The sequence below is a fragment of the Salvelinus fontinalis genome, chromosome 32 (assembly GCF_029448725.1).
Source record: "Salvelinus fontinalis isolate EN_2023a chromosome 32, ASM2944872v1, whole genome shotgun sequence".
NCBI lineage: Eukaryota > Metazoa > Chordata > Actinopteri > Salmoniformes > Salmonidae > Salvelinus > Salvelinus fontinalis.
The window spans coordinates 28,078,930-28,103,998 of record NC_074696.1 but is presented as its reverse complement, the minus strand read 5'-3'; the positions used below and the strand labels follow the sequence as shown (position 1 = coordinate 28,103,998).

At 42.8% G+C, this 25,069-nt stretch overlaps 1 protein-coding gene across 3 annotated transcripts in view; it reads left to right on the top strand.

Annotated features, from left to right (window-relative positions):
- The window catches only part of LOC129831018 (septin-7-like), a 50,822-nt gene that overhangs the window by 10,213 nt on the left and 15,540 nt on the right, over window positions 1-25,069 (top strand). For all 3 annotated transcript variants that reach the window (XM_055893993.1, XM_055893995.1, XM_055893994.1), the window contains 2 exons: window positions 10,149-10,255; window positions 24,891-24,991. In XM_055893993.1, coding sequence (XP_055749968.1) covers window positions 10,149-10,255; window positions 24,891-24,991 — 208 coding nt within the window. The remainder of the gene's footprint in view (window positions 1-10,148; window positions 10,256-24,890; window positions 24,992-25,069) is intronic.

Below are 25,069 nucleotides of genomic sequence, written 5' to 3'. Positions count from 1 at the left end.
ACAAGCTTCCCACAATCAGTTGGGTGAATTATGGCCCATTCCTCTTGCCAGAGCTGGTGTAACTGAGTCAGGTTTGTAGGCATCCTTGCTCGCACACGCTATTTCTATAGGATTGAGGTCAGTGCTTTATGATGGCCACTCCAATACCTTGACTTTGTTGTTCTTAAGCCATTCTGCCACAACTTTGGAATTATGCTTGGGGTCATTGTCCATTTGGAAGACCCATTTGCGACCAAGCTTTAACTTCCTGATTGATGTTGCTTCAATATATCCATATAATTTCCCTCCCATATGATTCCATCTTTTGTGAAGTGCACCAGTCCCTCCAATCCCTCCCCTACAGGGGGTGGCAGGCCTCCCCCTTTTTCCTGCAAGCCTCCCCCTTTTTCCTCCAAACATAACAATGGTCATTATTAGAGGTCAACCGATTATGATTTTTCAACACCGATACCGATTATTGGTGGACAAAAAAAGCCGATACCAATTAATCGGCCGATTTTATACATACATTTTTTTTGTTTTGTTTTTATAGATATATATATACACTGCTCAAAAAAATAAAGGGAACACTTAAACAACACAACGTAACTCCAAGTCAATCACACTTCTGTGAAATCAAACTGTCCAATTAGGAAGCAACACTGATTGACAATAAATTTAACGTGCTGTTGTGCAAATGGAATAGACAAAAGGTGGAAATTATAGGCAATTAGCAAGACACCCCCAAAAAGGAGGGATTCTGCAGGTGGTGACCACAGACAACTTCTCAGTTCCTATGCTTCCTGGCTGATGTTTTGGTCACTTTTGAATGCTGGCGGCGCTCTCACTCTAGTGGTAGCATGAGACGGAGTCTACAACCCACACAAGTGGCTCAGGTAGTGCAGTTCATCCAGGATGGCACATCAATGCGAGCTGTGGCAAAAAGGTTTGCTGTGTCTGTCAGCGTAGTGTCCAGAGCATGGAGGCGCTACCAGGAGACAGGCCAGTACATCAGGAGACGTGGAGGTAGGCCGTACGAGGGCAACAACCCAGCAGCAGGACCGCTACCTCCGCCTTTGTGCAAGGAGGTGCACTGCCAGCGCCCTGCAAAATGACCTCCAGCAGGCCACAAATGTGCATGTGTCTGCTCAAACAGTCAGAAACAGACTCCATGAGGGTGGTATGAGGGTCCGATGTCCCCAGGTGGGGTTTGTGCTTACAGCCCAGCACCGTGCAGGACGTTTGGCATTTGCCAGAGACCACCAAGATTGGCAAATTCGCCACTGGTGCCCTGTGCTCTTCACAGATGAAAGCAGGTTCACACTGAGCACATGTGACAGAGTCTGGAGACGCCGTGGAGAACGTTCTGCTGCCTGCAACATCCTCCAGCATGACCGGTTTGGCGGTGGGTCAGTCATGGTGTGGGGTAGCATTTCTTTGTGGGGCCGCACAGCCCTCCATGTGCTCGCCAGAGGTAGCCTGACTGCCATTAGGTACCGAGATGAGATCCTCAGACCCCTTGTGAGACCATATGCTGACACATGCACATTTGTGGCCTGCTGGAGGTCATTTTGCAGGGCTCTGGCAGTGCACCTCCTTGCACAAAGGCGGAGGTAGCGGTCCTACTGCTGGGTTGTTGCCCTCCTACGGCCTCCTCCACGTCTCCTGATGTACTGGCCTGTCTCCTGGTAGCGCCTCCATGCTCTGGACACTACGCTGACAGACACAGCAAACCTTATTGCCACAGCTCGCATTGATGTGCCATCCTGGATGAACTGCACTACCTGAGCCACTTGTGTGGGTTGTAGACTCCGTCTCATGCTACCACTAGAGTGAGAGCAACGCCAGCATTCAAAAGTGACCAAAACATCAGCCAAGAAGCATAGGAACTGAGAAGTTGTCTGTGGTCACCACCTGTAGATTCAATCCTTTTTTGGGGGTGTCTTGCTAATTGCCTATAATTTCCACCTTTTGTCTATTCCATTTGCACAACAGCATGTGAAATGTATTGTCAATCAGTGTTGCTTCCTAAGTGGACGGTTTGATTTCATAGAAGTGTGATTGACTTGGAGTTACATTGTGTTGTTTAAGTGTTCCCTTTATTTTTTTGAGCAGTGTATATATCATACACACACACACACACATTTTGTAATAATGACAATTGCAACAATACCGAATGAACAATGAACACTTTTTTAAATACTTAATATAATACATAAATACACACACACACAGCTCTGAAGTGACAATGATACTGAAGAGTCTGCTTAGGAGACATACTCAACTGTTTGAATAAAAATAGAGTTTAAGTTACCTGTGATGAATGTTGAAAACAAAAACTGTAATTTCTATATGCAGGAAATCCTATTTTAATAATGGGCATGGTAAGAATTGACGACCAAAGTGCATCCCATGACACCTTCTAGCAAAATCTGAAAAGCGGTTCCTTAATTTATTCCATAGGATATTTTTAGATTCACTTAAAATAAGGTCTGTGTTTCGTGTAGGCTTACACCACCTTGCCAATTTTTTAACTGTGTAGATATCCATAGGACAAGGTAACTCTGATCAATATTGGCTAAATATAAGCGAAGATCATTTTTTTTGTAGAGTGGATTTATGAAAATATGTTGACAAACGTTACCTTATCCTAGTGAGATTTACACGGGTATCAAAACGTCGAGGCGGTTTAAGCCTGCACGAAACACAGACCTTATTTGAAGTAGATCAAGACATTCTCTATGGAAGACATGAACGGTAAAATAACGAAGGAAACCCTTTCAAGTTCAGCCGCAAGTTATTACAGGAATTATAACGCGTCGACTATTTCTCTCTAAACCATATACCTTTGACTAATCCGGAAACTATCACCTCAAACAAAACTTTTATTCCGTTGCGTATTTTATCTAACGGGTGGCATCCATGAGTCTAAATATTCCTGTTACATTGCACAACCTTCAATGTTATGTCATAATTACGTAAAATTCGGGCAAATTAGTTCGCAAAGAGCCAGGCGGCCCAAACTGTTGCATATACCATGACTATGCGTGCAATGAACGCAAGAGAAATGACAATTTCACCTGTTTAATATTGCCTGCTAACCTGGATTTCTTTTAGCTAAATATGCAGGTTTAAAAATATATACTTGTGTATTGATTTTAAGAATGAAATTGATGTTTATGGTTAAGTACACATTGGAGCAATGACAGTCATTGATTGATTGTTTTTTATAAGATAAGTTTAATGCTAGCTAGCAATTTACCTTAGCTTACTGCATTCGCGGCACAGGCAGGCTCCTCGTGGAGTGCAATGTAATCAGTGTTAGAGCATTGGACTAGTTAACTGTAAGGTTGCAAGATTGGATCCCCCGAGCTGACAAGGTTAAAAATCTATTGTTCTGCTCCTGAATGAGGCAGAACGTTCCTAGGCCGTCATTGAAAATAAGAATGTGTTCTTAACTGACTTAGTTAAATAAAGATTAAATAAAGGTGTAAAAAAATACAAAAAAATTGGCAAATCGGCGCCCAAAAATACTGATTTCCGATTGTTATGAAAACTTGAAATCGACCCTGATTAATCGGCCATTCCGATTAATCGGTCGACCTCTTGTCATTATGGACAAACAGTTCTATTTTTCTTTCATCAGACCAGAGGACATTTCTCCAAAAGTACAATCTTTGTCCCCATGTGCAGTTGCAAACCGTAGTCTGGCTTTTTTATGGCAGTTTTTGCTGAGTGGCCTTTCAGGTTATGTCGATATAGGACTTGTTTTACTGTGGATATAGATACTTTTGTACCTGTTTCCTCCAGCATCTTGTGGAGGTCTACAATTGTTTTTCTGAGATCTTGGCTGATTTCTTTAGATTTTCCCATGATGTCAAGCGAAGAGGCACTGAGTTTGAAGGTAGGCCTTGAATTACATCCACAGGTACACCTCCTATTGACTCAAGCTAATTGACATCATTTATCTGAAGCTTCTAAAGCCATGACATCATTTTCTGGAATTTTCCAAGCTTTTTAAAGGCACAGTGAATTTAGTTTATGTAAACTTCTGCCCCTGCATTTTAAGTGAAATAATCTGTCTGTAAACAATTGTTGGAAAGATGACTTGTGTAATGCACAAAGTAGATGTCCTAACCGACTTGCCAAAATTATAGTTTGTTAACAAGAAATTTGTGGAATGGTTGAAAAACGAGTTTTAATGACTCCAACCTAAGTGTATGTAAACTTCCGATTTCAACTGTATGAATGACTACCTCATCTCTGTACCCCACATATTCAATTGTCTGTAAGGTCTGTCAATAGAGCAGTGAATTTCAAACACATTTTACCACAAAGACCAGGGAGGTTTTCCAATGCCTCGCAAAGAATGGTACCTATTTGGAAGAGGGGAAAAAAGAAAGACAAAAAAAAGACATTAAATATCCCTTTGGAAATGATGCAGTTATTAATTACACTTTGGATTGTGTATCAATACACCCAGTCACTACAAAGATACAGGCGTCCTTCCAAACGAAGGAAACCGCTCAGGGATTTCACCATTAGGCCAATGGTGACTTTAAAACAGAGTTGCTGTGATGGGATAAAACTGATGATGAATCAAAAACATTGTAGTTACTCCACAATACTAACCTCCTAATTGACAGTCCATAAAAGGATGCCTGTTTGCAATAAGGCACTGAAATAAAACTGCAAAAAATTTGGAAAAGAAAACTAAATGACAGAGTAAAAAGAAGGATGCCTGAACCTTATGTCCTGAATAGATAGCGTTATGTTTAGGGCAAACACAACACATCACTGAGTAACACTTCATATTTTCAAGCATAGTGGTGACTGCATCATGTTATGGGTGTGTTTGTCATCGGCAAGGACTAGGGAGTTTTTTTAGGATAAAATGAAACAATAGAGCTAAACACAGGCAAAATCCGAGGAAAACCTGGTTGTCTGCTTTCCAACCGACACTGGGAGACAAATTCACCTTTCAGCTGGACAATAACATAAAACACAAGGCCAAATATACGCTGGAGTTGCTTAGCAAGACGACAGTGAACGTTGTACAGTTTTGACTGAAATCGGCTTGACAATCAATGGCCAGACTTGAAAATGGCTGTCTAGCAATGATCAACAATCAACTTGACAGAACTTGAAAATTGAATAATGTGCAAATATTCTACAATCCAGGTGTGTAAAGCTCTTAGACTTACCCTGTAAGACTCACAGCTGTAATTGTTGCCAAAGGTGACTAACATTTATTCACTGAGGGGTTTGAATAAGATTTCTCCATTTCATTTTCAATAAATTTGCACACATTTCTAAAAACATGTTTTCATGTTGTCATTATGGGGTATTGTGTGTAGGTGAGTGGAAAAAAAGAAAAGCAATGTCATCCATTTTGAATTTGGGCTGTAACACCACAAAATGTGGAATAAGTCAAGGGGTATGAATACTTTCTGAAGGCACTGTACCAAACTTGGTTGTACAGGAAATGGCTGTGAACACCCTAGTGAGGTCATATTCTGGCCCTGTGGTTGGCCGCGGGCTGTCGAGTCAACCCATGCCCACCTGCCCCAGGGCCAGGAGAGTGGGAGCAAGAGAAATAACGAGGGAGGAGGAGAAGAGGGGGAATGCCTGCCTGTTATTCCAGACCCACTGCTGTCAGTCTGAGTAGAGTTGAGAAGCATTCAAGTGGTCTCTCCCTGGAATTTCCCCTCTGCTGCGCTCGCAGGAAAAAGGCAGTTATAGGTTCAATTTTGTCTGGAGCATGTAATTAGAATGGCAGGGTAATTGAAGCTGAGCTCATGTCATGCTGTAGGAGATGCATCGTCTGATAGTAGTGAATGTTGTTTACTCTCTGCTGCTATGTGGGGTGTGTTTCTTAATTACCAGAGAACTCATGTAATGGCCCTGGTTGCAATGTGAAGTGTGCCAAAGTATTTTAAAGGTGCCCGTATACTAGGTTTAATTTGCTCCTAGCAGAACTCTGCAAGATGACGCGAACGTCTCGCATACTTCTTTAAAAGACCTCTTGCTTGAAAAATTAGAAAAGCGGCAATCGTACTTTTTGTCCCTCTTGAGATGCCGTATTAACAACGGCCAGTATACACTTCCTCAAAATATTCAAAATGAATCAAAGATAAATCAAGACATCTATAATTAGGCCTCCCAAGTGGCGCAGCGGTCTAAGGCACTACAGCCCAGGGTTGAATCCAAGGCTGTGTCACAGCTGGCCATGACCGGGAGACCTGTGTGGTGGTGCACAATTGGCCCTGCGTCGTCTAGGTTTAGGGGAGGGTTTGGCCGGCCGGGATTTCCTCGTCCCATTACACTCTAGCGACTCCTTGTGGTGCCTGCAAGCTGACTTCGGTCGCCAGCTGGACAGTGTTTCCGCCCACACATTGGTGCGGCTGGCTTCCGGGTTAAGCGAGCAGTGTGTCAAGAAGCAGTGCGGCTTGGCAGGGTCGTGTTTCTGAGGATGCATGGCTCTTGACCTTCGCCTCTCCCAAGTCCATATGGGAGTTGCAGCGATGAGACAAGACTGTAACTACCAATTGGACATCACGAAATTTGGGAGAAAGGGGGGTAAAAGAAGAGAATCTGTAATTAAATTTGGACTTTTTTAGGGGAGGTCTTAGTTGAGCAATTTTACATCAGATGTTTGTTGCAGTATTTCTCAAGTGGAAAAAAAGCGCATGAAAACCAGTCTCTCGTTGAATGACAACAAGCATTTAATTGAAGAGTCCCGTCCATAGTTCCTACTCCTAGGAGTAGTACTATTGACCAATCACCAACGAAGAGGCATAGATTTCGGCTACCGAACTTCGACTTGCCTCAAGTGAAAAAGTTGTGTGCACGAACAGCCCCCCAAAAAACTGCCGAACACTAAAATGAACAAAAACGTCACGAAATTGTCATAATATATGTGTGAACTGTTTTGACTGGAAAGCAAGCATGCTTTAGGCTCTCTTGGGCAGAACTGATTGTCAGCAGCCCAAGTCAGTGAAAGTGGGCCACAGCAGTCAGATGTTTGCATCCATCGGTAAAAGTCAATATTTGCTAATGATTTACAATGTTTGACCTTGATCTTGGCCAGAATGGCTACTGCACCGCAGGCAGCCGTAGTTCAGCTCATTGTGGTTGCCCTTCGCTGACACACTTTTTAATTCATTTTAGTATTTATCTTCTCTGGAAACTATGTCCCCGACAAACAAGTAGGATTTGACTTGCACGCTGACTCGTTAGAGGAAATTGATGGGTTTGCCAGAAGATATTTAAAGAGTATTGTCACGTGCTAGCCAGACTTATAAAGTTTTATCGTCTTTTTTCCTGTTCCTTATTTGAAGGGGAAATCCCCTTTTTCAACACACACACACTCACGCGCGATCATCTGAGACATACTTTACCTGAACGTTAAATACAGTGAAAGCAGGGTTACCTCAGCCAGTTTCTGAACAGAAGCACTTTTCATTTCAGCAGTCAGTGTATTTTCTGTCCCGTGTCACTGCAGTAGAAGGCAGCGCCGTCAAATGAACTAACAAACTGTCTCCTCTCCCTCTCTGCAATCCAAACGTTTTCCTGCTTCCCCCGCCCCAGGAAGCTCCTCTCTCCATGCATGCAGAGCAGGGTGAAGTTCCTCTGAATAAGCCTCCATGGTTGACACAGCTGCTGGAAATTTCCTTTAAAGGAAGTGTGCTGCTGGCTGGGTTGGTTGCTGACCAAGGAGTGCCACTGGCGGGGATGGGCCAGGCAGGGCTGCACTGAGAGGGGGGCCAGGGCCATGGTCATGCTCTGGTCTGGTGGCACTTGAATGCTAATTTCTAGGTCCAGGTCACATAAACCAGCATAGCATCCAGTTCTAGCTGTACAATCAGAGGCTTCACCTAATGCTGTTAATGTGTCATCTCTGTCACATCGTTACACACACTGCAGTGCTTCAAGGCTAAGTCTATTCCATTGCCCTTTGTAGATAGATAATAAATTGACTGGTTTTCAAACGATGACACATTTTGAGTTGGGGGTTAGGCTACAACAGTAGCATCCATGCTAACTGCTCTCCGGTTTTCCCTGTCATCAGACCACTTCAGATGATCCCATCCCAGTGCAGGGAGATCCCTTCCCAGGCCCCAGCTATAGCCCAGTGTAGGGAAATCCCAATTCATGTCCATGGCCATAGGGATTTAAGAGGCCTTTCTCTGAGGCCTACTCCGCAAACAAATTCTGCAACTCAAGCTCTGAATAGCTTATATCAGCTTTGACCCCCCCCCCACCCTCTTTCCCATCCTTTCTTCATGTATCACTCCCTCCCTCTCTCTCCTCAGAAAACAAGCAGACCCAGCTCTGAAGTCTGAATAGACAACTTGCTCTCTGGTATCCCGCCATCCCCCTCTTTGCTCCATCCGTCCCCTTCCTTCTCTCTATCCCTCACTCCATCCTCCCACCCAGAGAGATGTGTCGTGTTCTGGCTCCTGTCTTCTATGTGGCCATAGAGCTAAGCTTCCATTCTCTCTGCCCATCAATGCTGCTGGATCTGAATTTGTATTGGACCAGCTTCACAGACACTGAAGGGTGAATCCGCTTGGGTCTGCCATTCTGTCAGCTTATGGTTTCCCTAATGCAAGCTGACATTTTCAAGACAGGCATATTTCAGCCCGCTGTTTTCACAAGACCGCAACACGTCCCCTCCCCACCTTCCATCATTCTCCAGCCAGCTCTGTGAGGGGAGTAAGCCCTAAATCCTGACTTCCGTCCTGAAGAAATATCCACATAGATGATCATATCCACGTTGTTCCTCAACAGCCCAACCGCTAAAACAGTTATGTTATTGTGAGGTCAGTGTGGCTGTAGCCCTTGCAGAAAACATTTACCATGTGAAAGAGTGCATTGAGCGAGCTTCTTTGAGGGATGGAGAGCGAAAGAGTGCTCTCCTTTGTGTGGTGTCTCTCTTGCTCTCTCCATCTCTGCCTCTTTCTTGCTCTCACTCTCTTTCCCTGCACACAAGTGTTAAGTAGCTGGTTAATTGGCAGTAGTGAGTTGTTGTTGGAGGCTGGGCCTAACCACTCTACTAAAGGTCAGGAAAAACGCAGGGCAGGGGCAGCACGGTTGGTGCACGCAGCAGCAGTGTGATGCGGTCCTGTGCCAGCCCAGCATGTGACTCCAGACCCGCCCCCTTCATCACACAGCTCCCATTGTTCAGCCGCTCTCATTGCCCCCGTCCCCATGCCAACCGTTGCTATGTATACTGTTGATGGCGTTGGGTTACCCAGACATAAGGAGGGACCTGGGATTGTTCTCTGAAAATCTGACAAAGACGTTGAAGGAAAATGTAGCCCATATACAAATTCCAGAGCATGTTATTAAATGAGAGTACTATGGAACGAATATTTGTGAATGTTCATTGAAATACACTGTCAATTAAAATCATGGAAAAAGGTTGGATATAGTCTCAATATACAGCATCTTGGAAAGGGAGACACAAAATGAAGTTGAACCGTTATTGTATCCAAGACAAATTCCCTACATTTTTTGTGGTTAGACTTAGTCACTGTAACAGTATGATGACTTTGCCGTCCCCAGGCTTCCCTCATCAGAAGAATCCCTGATTAGATTCCTGAAATGCAGACAGGAAAATAATTTGACTGGGAGAAAAGATATTCAGCCCTCCCTCCCTCCCTCGCCTGTCTCTCTCCTTCTCTCCATCGCATATTACATTTAAACACTGCACAATTTACAAGTGTAAATATTGGACTATAAATCGTGCCTTCCTGTATAATACTTATGATAAAATGTTTATTCTATTCTACTGAGCCATTTACTTTGTTTGTATTATCTTTTATTTCTTATTGTTGCATCAAGAAGGAACCTGCAAGTAAGCATTTCGTTGGATGGTGTATACCATGTGTATCCTTCAGATATGACTAATAATAAAACTTGACTTGACTTAATGCTTGTTACATCACTTGAGGCAGCTCAAATTGATTTATTTCCTGTTGATTTTTTTTTTTAATGTGAAACATTTAAAGAATTCTAAACATTGGGAGGGCATCTGGAGATTGGTGTCATGTTGCCACTCGGTCTGGTGTAAACAAGGATTAGAAAAACAGTGTGAAATACACCTCTTGAAATGTAATCTTTCTACCCCTCTCTTTTCTTTCTCCCCCCTCCCCCTTCTCTAGGTGAATCTGGTTTGGGGAAGTCTACACTGATCAATTCCCTCTTCCTGACAGACTTGTATTCCCCTGAATACCCTGGTCCCTCCCACAGAATCAAGAAGACTGTACAGGTAAACACTAAGATGCCCTATCTATTTGATTTATTCATGGTATATTTGAATGGGAACAGATAGAAACACAACAAATAAACTATTCATTTTATGTTGCATCATAGCTTCATCTCGTTTTCAACACCCTAATTCAAATCAAGTTTATTTTATATAGCCCTTCGTACATCAGCTAATATCTCGAAGTGCTGTACAGAAACCCAGCCTAAAACCCCAAACAGCAAGCAATGCAGGTGTAGAAGCACGGTGGCTAGGAAAAACTCCCTAGAAAGGCCAAAACTTAGGAAGACACCTAGAGAGGAACCAGGCTATGAGGGGTGGCCAGTCCTCTTCTGGCTGTGCCGGGTACTTGTGTTTGTCTCTAGGAGAAAACATACTTCTGTAACAGATTAGTAGATACCGTCTCTCCCTCTAAAAGGAAATGACTGTTCTTTTCCCAAAGAAGATAAATATTTCAGCTCACTCGCTACATTAAAAAAGCTGTATCCCCTTTCTGTTGCTTTAAGTGCAGGGTAGTAACTAGGTAACGTGTATCCATCCTGTCTGACTTACCCATAAGTTCCTCTTTTGGCCATAAACGGCCTGCTCTTCTCTGGTAAATTATCTGATGTGCCCCAGCCAGCTCCCACCCAGCCCTTTCTGTGTTGTTTTGGGTCGTTGATGTCACAGTCCTGTCCCTCCCTCCACTTCATACCTGCTCTCTGACATGCTTCAGGCTAGGCCACTCATAACCTGTTACACTCCGACAGGGTGGTATCTACTCATAACTTGGTACCACCGCTGCCCTGTCATCTGTCTGAATAACAAGGCCTACAACCAGTTCATCTACTTAGACTAGGAGGAATGACTGACTGGAAAGAGATGGGGCTCTGTAACCATACAGAATATCAGGGGGTGGCGACTGACTCATCGACTGGGAAAACGAATGGTGTGCATAACAAATAGCAATGGAGTTTTTGCTGGAAAGAACTAGTACATTTCATTATAACTGGAGTCATGTTCCTCCTCTCTGTTGGTGGAATAGTACTGACTACTGAGACAGAAGATGATGCTCAGGTTAGGGGAAATTAGTTGAGCTCGCTAAGGGAGTGAACATTATTTATAATAAGGGTTACATGGAGACAATCGGACATCTCTGAAATGGATGGCCTTCCCTTCAACAAAATATATATATATAAAATATATATATATATTTTAAATACATTTTTACCCCCTTTTCTCCCCAATTTTCGTGGTATCCAATCGCTAGTAATTACTATCTTGTCTCATCGCTACAACTCCCGTACGGGCTTGGGAGAGACGAAGGTCGAAAGCCATGCGTCCTCCGAAGCACAACCCAACCAAGCCGCACTGCTTCTTAATTAACACAGCGCGCCTCCAACCCGGAAGCCAGCCGCACCAATGTGTCGGAGGAAACACCGTGCACCCGCCCCCCTTGGTTAGCGCGCACAGCGCCCAGCCCGCCAGAGGGGTCGCTGGAGCGCGATGAGACAAGGATATCCCTACCGGCCAAACCCTCCCTAACCCGGACGACGCTAGGCCAATTGTGCGTCGCCCCACGGATCTCCCGGTCGCGGCCGGCTGCGACAGAGCCTGGGCGCGAACCCAGAGACTCTGGTGGCACAGCTAGCGCTGCGATGCAGTGCCCTAGACCACTGCGCCACCCGGGAGGCCCAACAAAATATATTTTACCTAAACCCTCCGTAAAAGCTTACATTTTTTTTAAATAAAAAACAATACCATTGACCCTGCCTGCTCCCGAGCGGCACAGCGGTTTAAGACACTGCATCTCAGTGCAAGAGGCGTCACTATAGTACCTGGTTAGAATCCAGGCTATGTCACATCCGACCATGATTGCGCGCTGCCCTATGGGACTCCCAGTTGGCCCAGCGTCATCGGGGTTTGGCCGGAGTAGGTCGTCATTGTGAATAAGAATTTGTTCTTAACTGACTTGCCTAGTTTATTAAAGGTTAAATAATAAATAAAAACCATCCCCTATACACAAAATAATAATTAAACAAAGTGGATAGCAGAGAATATGTCTACCGTTTCCCATCACTTATTGGACAGATCAGAGCCTTAGATATGCTGTTTTAGAAACAGTTTTTCATTCTCTAAGCATTACATGGCAACGCAGGAATTTTGATAGATTCAGCCCTTTGCGCTATCATTGTATTTGCAGGTCTGAGAAATTGCCTTTTTAAAAACATTTCATGCAATTCTGTCATTTTACATATTAGCAGAATCTTTTTTAATACCACACACATTACTGGAATTACAGGCCAAGAATTAACAAAGATGGGTCTGTCTTATTTCACCCGGTAAGTTGACTGGGAACACCATTTTCATTTACAGCAATGACCTGGGGAATAGTTACAGGGGAGAGGGGGGATGAATGAGCCAATTATAAACTGGGGATTATTAGGTGACCATGATGGTATCAAGGCCAGATTGGGAATTTAGCCAAGACAACGGGGTTAACACCCCTACTCTTACGTCAATTGCCATGGGATCTTTAGTGACCACAGAGAGTCAGGACACCCGTTTAACGTCCCATCCGAAAGACAGCACCCTACACAGGGCAATGTCCCCAATCACTACATTGGGACATGTAGTGGGGATCACTACATTGGGACATGAGGAGGAAAGGGTGCCTCCTCCTGGACCCCCAACACCACTTCCAGCATTATCTGGTCTCCCATCCAGGGACTGACCATATTTCTCCAATGCCAAATTAGTGTGCCTTGTTTGCAACGAAACTGTCCCCTACCTTTCCACCCCAGACAGAGTAGGCCTACCAATGCAGAAAAAATGTAAGATTTAACCTGTTTGGGCTGCACGCTGAATATTGAAAAAACTGGAAAATGTGTGCACATTTTCAAACGGCCTCCTAAGAAACTTTTTATTTTCCAATATGCATATATTTACTACTGTTGGATAGATAACAGTCTGTAGTTTCTAAAAAGGTTTGAATTGTTTCTCTAAGTCGAACAGAAATATTTTTACAGCCATTTTCCCAGCCGAATTGAGTTTCCCAAAATGCGATGTGTCTCTTTAAGACCTTCTCTATAAAAGGCCATTTGACTTGGGACCATATTAACACGTCAGAGGCGTACGTCAGACTGTAATGCGGAAGTGAGAATTGAAAGGAGTCGAATATCTCGTCCCTGGACTGAATAACAGAACTTATTGTGAGAGCTGCGCAGTTAAAATAAAAATCCGGGCGCGAAGGATAATTTGATCTCGGCTTCTGGAACAAGGTAGGTAACGTTGAATATGATGCCTGACTACGATATTATTTGCTACATGTCACAAAATCATCCTAAAGTAGGTTTTTTCAATATACTTTAATTATATTATTGCAATTTATTCTGGACTTTAGATGTGAAACGACGGAAGAATTTTTTGAAGAAACGCTTTCTGGCGCAGCAATGCTACCGTGCTAGCTAACCAAAGAGGGAAATAATTCGTTCTGGAACCCAACTAAAGACTCTACTGGACATTGGACCCCGTTACAACATTCTGATGGAGTACCAAGAAAGATAAGACCCAATTTGGGATGCTTTTTCATATATATGTCGAACTGTTGAATGCTAACGCTGCTAACTATGCTAGGCTAGCGCTTGACTAGAATCAATGCTGCCTTATGCTAGCTTATGATGTTAGCTAATATAACGATATATTGTGTTTTCGCTGTAAAACACTTCAAAAATCGGAAATGTTGTCTGTATTCACAAGATATCTGTCTTTCATTAGTTATCCACCATATGTTTTTCTGAAATGTTTTATGAGGTGTAATTAGTAGCCGACGTTGGTGTATGTATTTTCTCTGGCTACTCCCGGCTGGATTCAGACTGTAGCTATGTATTAGCATTTTTGGGTAGCATCAATGTAAAACAGATTTATAGCTAAAATATGCACTTTTTATGAACAAAACATAGATTTATTGTGTAACATGTTATATGACTGTCATCTGAGGTCGTTTTTTCTGGGCTCTTTAGGTTGGTTTTAGTTTATTTCGGTTGGTTGTGCATGCTACTTCAATCATAATTCATACTTCATAATCATAATTCATACGTGTCTGTCCACTTTTGTATTTGGTGGTGAGCTAACATAAATATATGTGGTGTTTTCTCTGTAAAACATTTAAAAAATCGGACATGTTGGCTGGATTGACAAGATGTTTATCTTTCAAATGCTGTATTGGACTTGTTAATGTGTAAAAGTTAAATATTTTTAAAAAATAGATTTTGAATTTCGCGCTCTGCAGCTGTTGTCATTTTCGGTCCGAGGTCGGGCTTGCACCCCAAACAGGTTAACTGCTGGCTACTATTCTTCTGTGGTTTAACCCAATGAGAGAAGGTCACAAGTGTTTCTCTTAAAGCTGTCTGGGTTTAAACATCTTCTATTGTACAGAAAGTGAATGGCTTAGTCAATTGATAGTGACAGTTAACTTCCCAAGCAAAGTCTCTCTTTTTTAGGTTGTAGCTCAGCCTCTGAATGTCAAAGAAAGCAAACAATTTTATATATACAGTTGAAGTCGGAAGTTTACATACACTTAGGTTGGAATCCTTAACTCGTTTTTCAACCACTCCACAAATTTCTTGTTAACAAACTATAGTTTTGGCAAGTCGGTTAGCACATCTACTTTGTGCATGACACAAGTCATTTTTCTAACAATTGTTTACAGACACAGTGAAATAATCTATCACAATTTCAGTGGGTCAGAAGTTTACATACACTAAGTTGACTGTGCCTTTAAACAGCTTGGAACATTCCTGAAAATGATGTCATGGCTTTAGCAGCTTCTGATAGGCTAATTTACATAATTTGAGTCAATTGGAGGTTTATTTTATAAATTGTGGATATATTGAAGCAACATCTCAAGACATCAGCCAGGACGTTAAAGCTTGGTCGCAAATGTGTCTTCCAAATGGACAATGACCCCAAGCATACTTCCAAAGTTGTGGCAGAATGACATCAAAGTCGAGGTATTAAAGTGGCCATCACAAAGCACTGACTTCAATCCTGTAGAAACTTTGTGGGCAGAACTGAAAAAGCATGTGCGAGCAAGGAGGCCTACAAACCTGACTCAGTGACACCAGCTCTGTCAGGAGGAATGGGCCAAAATTCACCCAACTTATTGTGGGAAGCTTGTGGAAGGCTACCTGAAACGTTTGACCCAAGTTAAAGAATTTAAAGGCAATGCTACCAAATACACTCAATTAGTATGTAAACTTCTGACCCACTGGGAATGTGATGAAAGAAATAAAAGCTGAAATAAATCATTGTCTCTACTATTATTCTGACATTTCACATTCTTAAAATAAAGTGGTGATCCTAACTGACCTAAGACGGGGCATTTTTACGAGGATTAAATGTCAGGATTTGTGAAACTGAGTTTAAATGTATTTGGCGAAGGTGTATGTAAAATTCCGACTTCAACTGTATGTGTGTGTGTGTGTGTGTGTGTGTTCTAGCAAATATTAGTCTAGTCTGATTAGGGATCTGGGAAATCAGTTTACAACCAACCAGACCACACACACACACTCACAATGTCATTTTTCATTGAGAAGCAGTGAAATGGTTGAGAGATTTTATATTTTAGTGTAGGATTATTGATTCACCTACACTGGTCCAAACCAGTGTTTTGCTACTGGTATAGTGGTAGTGGTATTGACAGTGGGATATGAATGGTATTAGTGATTTTATAGATATTCCCTCCTACTCTATTTGCCCACACGTTGAGGAATACTTGTCTTCTCCCGTCCAGTTTTATCACTGACACTGCCATGTTTCTGTATATGGAATATTCAAACGTCTGTGAAACATCACATAGTTGATTTGCAACATGTCTACACCACTGCAGACACCTATTTGTAAATGTCAGTTTTGCTGAGAGAGCTGGCTTTATCTGTTTTAATGAGCCTAATGTATAGTTAAGAGGATTCCCAAAAATGTCCCATCCTTTTGGTTTATTCTGTTTGTCTTGCTGCTGCCTGAATGAGTTCCCTAACTCACACACACACAAGCTCTGTCTGTCGTTGGATCGCATTTCATGTCAAGTATGGCCTCCAGGCCAATTCCTGGTGTTGAAAGCCATAAACAGCCTGCAGTGTGTGTGAACGCTATTGGATTGGCTATGCACGTGCATCACAGCACAGAGGGGCGCTCCAAACAGACTGTTTCCTGTGATGATTGAACGGGTGATAAAACATGGGTCTCTTATCAGAGCTGGCCTACATGCCTCTGAAGACACACGTGTGTGTGTGTGTGTGTGTGTGTGTGTGTGTGTGTGTGTGTGTGTATATACACATGCACACACAAACAAACAGTTCCTCATAATATTATGACACCACACCTATCTGATGACAGATCATTATTAGTCCCATATTCTATTTGGCTTGAAGGTTTCTCAATAGGAGTATGATTTGTCATTGGATGACCGTTTGTAATGTTGTGTACATGCCAGGGAGCAGTAACCTGGGTGTCAGCCTTTCAGTCATCCCAACAATCCCATAAGGAGTTGGCAAGAGAGCAGAAACCGACTGGCCCCTAGGCTAAGGTAGGTGAGGATGCATGTGTTAATAGTGCTGTAGTGATGGTCATGATGTCATTGGGCTGGTCCTGGTGTGCCTGTAGAGGGCCCGAAGTTAGTAAAGTGGTTGAGTCGTGCCAGTTTTTAGGGCCTGCCAGGATGATGTACTGTACTTCTGCCAGCCTGTTGCTTCATAGCTGTGCAATCCTCAGTCTGCTGGTGAGTCACTTTTAGTATTTTGTTAGGATCCCCATTAGCTGCTGCTAACGAAGCCGTTATCCTCCTGCGGTCAACACAAAACATGAAATAATACAGAACATTATAGACGATGACAACTCATGGACAGGTTAGAGCATTGGGCCAGTAACCTCAAGGTTGCTGGATCGAATCCCCAAGCTGACAAGGTACAAATCTGTCGTTCTGCCCCTTAGCAAGGCAGTTAACCCACTGTTCCCCGGTCGCCGAAGACGTGGATGTTGATTAACTTCCTATGGCTGCAGGGGCAGTATTGAGTAGAGGTCGACCGAATTAGGGTTTTTCAACGCAGATACCGATTAATCGGCCGATTTTTATTTATTTGTAATAATTACAACAATACTGAATGAACACTTATTTTAACTTAATATAATACATCAATAAAATCAATTTAACCTCAAATAAATAATGAAACATGTTCAATTTGGTTTAAATAATGCAAAAACAAAGTGTCGGAGAAGAAAGTAAAAGTGCAATATGTGCCATGTAAGAAAGCTGACGTTTAAGTCCCTTGCTCAGAACATGAGAACATATGAAAGCTGGTGGTTCCTTTTAACGAGTCTTCAATATTCCCAGGTAAGAAGTTTTAGGTTGTAGTTATTATAGGAATTATAGGACTATTTCTCTCTATACCATTTGTATTTCATTAACCTTTGACTATTGGATGTTCTTATAGGCACTTTAGTATTGCCAGTGTAACAGTATAGCTTCCATCCCTATCCTCGCCGCTACCTGGGCTCGAACCAGGAACACATCGACAACAGCCACCCTCGAAGCAGCATTACCCATGCAGAGCAAGGGAAACAATCACTCCAAGTCTCAGAGCGAGTGACGTTTGAAACGCTATTAGCGCGCACCCCGCTAACTAACTAGCCATTTCACATCGGTTACACCAGCCTAATCTCGGGAGTTGATAGGCTTGAATTCATAAACAGCAGAGCTGCTGGCAAAACGCACGAAAGTGCTGTTTGAATGAATGCTTACGAGCGTGCTGGTGCCCACCATCGCTCAGTCAGACTGCTCTATCAAATCATAGACTTAATTATAACATAATAACACACAGAAATACGAGCCTTAGTTTCCGGATTCGACCATATTAATGACCTATCATCTCAAACAAAACATTTATTCTTTCAGTGAAATACGGAACCTAAAGATATATTCAATACATCGTTTGACATGTTTCTACTGACTGTTACGGAACTTTTTGACATTTCGTCTGCTTTTAGTGAACGCGCTTCCTGACTTTGGATTTGTTTACCAAACACGCTAACAAAAATACCTATTTGGACATAAATGATGGACATTACCGAATAAAACAAACATTTCTTGTGGGAGTCCTGGGAGTGCATTCCGACGAAGATCAGCAAAGGTAAGTGAAGATATATAATGCTTTTTATGAGTTTTGTTGACTGCACAATTTGGCAGGTAACTGGCTTCCTTTTGTGGCTGAACGCTGTTCTCAGATTATTGAATATTGTGCTTTTGCCGTAAAGCTTTTTGAAATCTGACACAGCGGTTGCATTAAGAACAAGTGTATCTTTAATTCTATGTAAAACATGTATCTTTCATCAAAGTTTATGATGAGTATTTATGTTATTTGACGTGGCTCTCTGCAATTTCTCCAGATATTTTGGAGGCATTTCTGAACATGTCGCCAATGTAAACTGAGGTTTTTGGATATAAATATGCACATTATTGAACAAAACATATATGTATTGTGTAACATGAAGTCATATGAGTTTCATCTGATGATCATCAAAGGTTAGTGATAAATTTGATCTCTATTTCTGCTTTTTGTGACTCCTGACTTTGGCTGGAAAGCTGTGTTTTTCTGTGATTTTGCGGTGACCTAACATAATCGTTTGTGGTGCTTTCGCTGTAAAGCATATTTGAAATCGGACACTTTGGTGGGATTAACAACAAGATTACCTTTTAACATGGTATAAAATACATGTATGTTTGAGGAATTTTAATTATGAGATTTCTGTTTTTTGAATTTGGCGCCCTGCACTTTCACTGGCTGTTGTCATATCGATCCCGTAAACCGGATTGCAGCCATAAGAATTAAGGCAGCCCCCCCGCACATCTCTGATTCAGAAGGGTTGGGTTAAATGCGGAAGAAACATTTTCAGTTGAATGCATTGTTGTACAACTGACTAGGTATCCCCCTTTCCCTAAATTGAAAACAATACACACTTTCATACACTTAAGTCTCAGCAGTCCATGCTTTGTAACATTACACAAAAGCCGGCACGTAGATATTCTTTCGTTAATCGTAATATGTTAAATACCACCCAGTGGGTCATAGTGGTTCTCTTGTGGTATAATAGTAATCTTGGTGGAGTTGTTCTTTAAAGAACAACTAACACAGTCACACTATATTGGAGCCGTTTACCCAATCCCATATGTACTGTATGTTGCCTCAACAACCGTGAAGGCCTTGACTTTTCGTACATTTTTTGTCACCTCCAGATATAGTGGGTTGAAGTGAAGTGTAAGTTAGGGGTGCTGAACAGAGTCACACTGGGGTGGAGCCATTCACAAAATGAACACAGTCCCATGAACACAGTCCCATAAAAAATATACTTTTGGTCAGTAAGGAGATGCGTTGTTTTGTGAGTTGCTGGTTTATTTGTTTTCTGAAAGCAAATTTTGCTGTTTGCTTGAGTGATTTGAGAAGGCAAGTAGTTCCATTCAATCATGCCTCTATATAATACTTTGCGTTGCATTGACTTAGTTTTGTATTTTGTGACTGTGAAGAAACTTGTTGCATGCCTTGTGTTAGCTGATTGAATAGACTATTTGGAATTTGTGATGCAGTCAATCTCTCCTTGTTTGTCTATTTGTTTGTTGGGGCAGCACTGGCAGTAAAAGTCCCAGTCCTTACTAAGGGTTCTGGATCTGAAGCTTGAGGGAGACTGACAAGGAGAGAGCGGGAGAAAGAGAAGGGAACGGGAGGATCTAATCTGTCTGAGTGTCACTACTACCGCTACTTGCCGCCATGCCAGTTGAAGAAGAGGAAGTAGTCATAGTACTAACAAGAAGTAGTACTGAAGGTGTCAGACGTGTGGTTTACCGTCGTATGATGACGTCATCACCTGATCAATGGTTAGCCATTTAGTTGGACCTGCTTCCTCTCCTGGGCCTTCAGCATCAGGTTACAGTAGGTGTGCAGCAGTAGTGCCTTCTCATTTTCAGACTTCAGAAATATCCCTCCAAAAACGATGCCCACATTGTATTGTACCTCCCTTTTGAAGTTGCATGAAAGTGATCCCGTTTCTATGATTCACTGCCAATAGAAACAGCCTCTGCCTGGGTGTGTGGTATTCCATGTAGCTAGCTTTCACCCACAGAAGCTCCAGCATTTCTCTTGAATTGTTCCCTCTCAACACTAGTCTATATCTCCACTAAGCCCAGACAGCACTCTGCTCTATTTTCACCCAGCATCCGCCAATGTGTTTACCTGCGCATTACACACCCTTAAGCACTTATTAAAGTTTAAACGTGATTATAGTGTATCTGTGTTTTCTCTGCTTCCTTTGGCTCCAATAGTGAGCGTTATGCCAGAGGTTTGGTGATAAACTTGGCAGGGTCAGGATCCAAGAAGGAAAGAGTAGTTAGTGGGAACTCTATGCTTGTTTATCCTAGAGGAGGAGGAGGGATGAATGACTAGAGCCTGATAAGGGTTATGTTATGCTATATTATGTTATTGGAGGGACAGCACTAGCCTGGTCCCAGGTGTATTTGTCCTGTTCAGCCAACTCCAGTGCTCATTGCCACTGACCATAGGAGTTGGCTAAACAAATCTGGTCCTGGCTAGGGTAGGCGTCTGTCGGTTAGTTAAGAACAGATGGAGAGGGTATGGGATAAGGCTAGCGCTTAGCGTGCTTAGTCTGTCAGCCCAATGTCCTCGTGTAACACAGCTGAGCAAACCAACCGTAGTGGAGAGGAGTGTGGCGAAACGGTCAGTGTTGTTCCTCTTCCCTGTCTGTCTGTGAGGACATTGTGGTCACACACACACACACACACACACACACACACAGGGAAGATCCCTCTCCTCCTACCGCCAAAGAAGATCCCTCTCCTCCTACAGCCAAAGAACACCATCCCAACCGTGAAGAACGGGGGTGGCAGCATCATGTTGTGGGGGTGCTTTGCTGCAGGAGGGACTGGTGCACTTCACAAAATAGATGGCATCATGAGGTAGGAAAATTATGTGGATATATTGAAGCAACATCTCAAGACATCAGTCAGGAAGTGAAAGCTTGGTCGCAAATGGGTCTTCCAAATGGACAATGACCCCAAGCATACTTCCAAAGTTGTTCCAAAATAGCTTAAGGACAACAAAGTCAAGGTATTGGAGTGGACAGCACAATGCCCTGACCTCTATCTTATAGAAAATTTGTGGCCAGAACTGAAAAGCATGTGCGAGCAAGGAGGTACAAACCTGACTCAGTGACACCAGCTCTGTCATGAGGAATGGGCCAAAATTCACGCAACTTATTGTGGGAAGCTTGTGGAAGGCTACCTGAAATGTTTGACCCAAGTTAAACAAATTAAAGGCAATGCTACCAAATACTAATTGAGTGCATGTAAACTTCTGACCCACTGGGAATGTGATAAAAGAAATAAAAGCTAAAATAAATCATTCTCTCTACTATTATTCTGAAATTACACATTCTTAAAATAAAGTGGCGATCCTAACTGGCCTAAGACAGGGAATTTTTACTCCGATTAAATGTCAGGAATTGTGAAAAACTGAGTTTAAATGTATTTGGCTAAGGTGTATGTAAACTTCTAACTTTCAAATGTATCTGTAACCAGTTGAGTTTTGGTTACAACAAGACAGCCAAGAGATGAGGGAGGGAAAGTGAGTATGACCGAGAGAGAGAGGAGAGGGGGAAAAAAGTGGAAGAAGGTAGAAAGTCTTACTCTGATGGTGCTTAAAGGACCAGGGTGAGGTCTATGAATAGGGGGTTAGAGGTCAAGTAAAGAGAGAGGAGGAGTTTAATGTGCAGTCTGATGGATTCCTGTAAATGTAAGGGTAGGGCAGTAAAAGGCAGCATTATACACACACACACACACACACACTGTGAGCTGGAATGAACAGCCGTGTTTTTACCCCCAGTGTCCTGTCTGGTGCATAGCAACCTAGCGTTGCCAAAAGGCCGGGTCTGCCCTTGAAAGCCTATGTAAATCACGATCTCCAGAACGACCCCCACAATTTTTGTCGGTGACTGCGGTTTTTGGCTCAAATTAGTTTATGAAGTTTGATCCCCACTGTGAATTATTAAAAATGTCGTTACAAATCAAGATATTTTATTGAATAGAAAACCATTCTGAATACTACGTTCTTGTCACACAGGACCATGTGCTGACACAGCCCAATCACGGGTCGGGAGTCTCCCGGTGACTGTCTCAGGCAGGATGAGAATGACTACATTGACCATGATCCTTATCAATTTTTTTGTTGTTGGTGCCATTCAACCCATTCAGCAATATGGCGCGCTTCAAATTCAAATACTTCTGGCTTCATGCGACATTGGGAGTTTTCCATAGGAATACGTGAATGACGTCAGTGCTATCACCATCTACTGGTTTTAATGTATGGTTCTAGCAGAGTTAATGGATTAGGATGTGTGTGCCCTATTAAAAAAAGCTGTGTGCATTCCAGGGCTGGCGATTTGAGTGACTCTCGTCAACCGACGACTCTGTAGATTTACTGCCTGGAAATAAATATAAATCGAACCATGCAATTTTTCCCTCATCGTTTTCCCTGCAGTTAGTAGTTAAACTGTTCTGTGGCTAGAGCACACACACACGCACATCAGTTCACACATGTGACATATCATCTTTGTTTTCAAAACTTGCTTCAGAAGAGAACCCATCGGTTTTGAAAAGTATGCAATTTTTCAGGGTCAAGAATGGTTGTCTAAAGTATCCATTTCCTGCTTGTGAATGTAGTCTTTCAAATCAAATTGTTGAGAATGTACGTAGATGAACTGATAAGATGATACCTGTGAAAGTTACACCTGCTTTTAGTGTTCTTTCTTTCTAGCCAGCCAGCCAGCTGTTCTAAATGGTTTCATTATTAGTGTTGTGGCCTGGATACAGTGGCCTGTTCAAACAGCCGTATGTCTGCATCCTACATAGTGCACTACTTTTGACCAGAGCTCTATGGGCCCTGGTCCAAGTAGTGCACTATAAGGAATAGGATGCCATTTGGGACACATGAGTCACCCACCCAGAAAGCAGACTGACCTCGCGGCCTGGCAGGACACACCTCTTTAGGTTCAACACTGATCCCTTTCACTACCTGACTGGAAATAGATGCTAACCCACTAAACACTTGTTTTCTATTTTATTACCTCAGTCTCTCCTTTTTTTTATGGTCATTTTTGGGGGCCTTTGAATCTGTTTTTTTCCCCTTTTTTTCTCTCTCGCTCTCCCTTCTCTCTTGCCTAAATCAGCTTGATTATCACCTACCAAAACACACTAGTTGTTTTCTCTTTTATTTCAGTGGTCTAGCTAAATCAGCTCTCAGGGCGTTGCTCTGTGTTAGCCGGTCAAGGGGTGGCCTGCCCACAGTGGGGCTGTGTGGGGGAGAGGAAGCCTTTAGCCAGGGCCCAGCTAGTGGTGCTGAGTGAGAGCAGCCATAACCCTGCCTCAGGCCCAGACCACGGGCATTCTGTGGTTCTGTTTAAGTGGAAGGTGACGGCTCAGTTTAGCTGCCTGTGGTTAAACTCAAAAGTGCTGCTCTTTGGGAAACCATGGGCTGCCGGCTGGGCTGGCTTTGTCAAAATGTTCCTACGTCAATGAAGCATGCCATCAAGTAAACAAAAGGCTGCTTATATCACAAAGTACATCCGGTTGTGACGTGTGTGTAAAAGCATGAAGTATAGTAGTGTTTTATGTTGTGGTCTGTGTACAACTAATAAAACTGAGCTTGCTTTTACTGTACAGAGAGCTGCATTTAACACGCACAATGATGGCTTCCATTGCAATCTGAGCGGAACATGATATGCACTCATCTGTTCCTCCTGGTTTAATCATTGAAGTGAAGCTCATCTGCTAATTACAAGGGCTGGTCTGGATCGCCTGCTGATTTTAAAGCTCTCTGATCAGCTAAGAGGCCAATCTGCAAGCAGCTCTGTACACCCTGTACTGGACACTCCAGGTGGGCAGCCAAATCTAACTAGAGCGCTCTCTGAGTCTGAGGTCGAAGATCTTCTAAGACCATGTTGCTGGATTCATCTTCATTCTGCCTGGCTGGCAACCCTCCACAAGTGTATCGCCATCTGTGATTTATATTTGTTAATGCTCAAAAAATATTCAACTGGGCTTTTGTAGTTTGATGTATAGCTAACTTCTCCGAACAGACACATTCTAGATAAAGATGAAAGGACTATGTCAGACTTCCTAACCAAGCCCTTGAGTCTGAGCCCATCCCCTCAGAGGAGAAGTGCTCTGAGGTGGAGATCCTGCAAACTGTCACGATTAGCGCAAGTTATACACACACTATGATGCAATGCATGTTTGTACATGTCCCTATTCCAGAGTTTCCCAAATTCAGTCCTCCGGACCCCAAGGGGTGCATATTTTAGCTTTTTTGCCCTAAGCTTGATGATTTAGTTTTTATTATTTAAAAAATGTATCAGCTGTGTAGTGTTAGGGCAAAAACCAAAATGTGTACCCCTTGGCGTCCCGAGGACTGAGTTTTGGAAACCCCACCCTTCAAATGAACCATAAATGGGGAGATATTGATGTCATGGTGTTTTTAGAAGTTCACCATGATTCAGTGCTGTCTTTGTAGAGAACACTAAATAAATACAACAATCTCAGGTGGAGCAATCTAAGGTGCTGGTAAAGGAAGGAGGAGTTCAGCTTCTTCTCACCATCGTTGACACGCCAGGGTTCGGAGACGCTGTCGACAACAGTAACTGGTACGTCTGACTGACTAACCTGCCCTATATCTCTATCTGAATGTGTATATTCTACATTAAATGTAGTCACTGTTACCT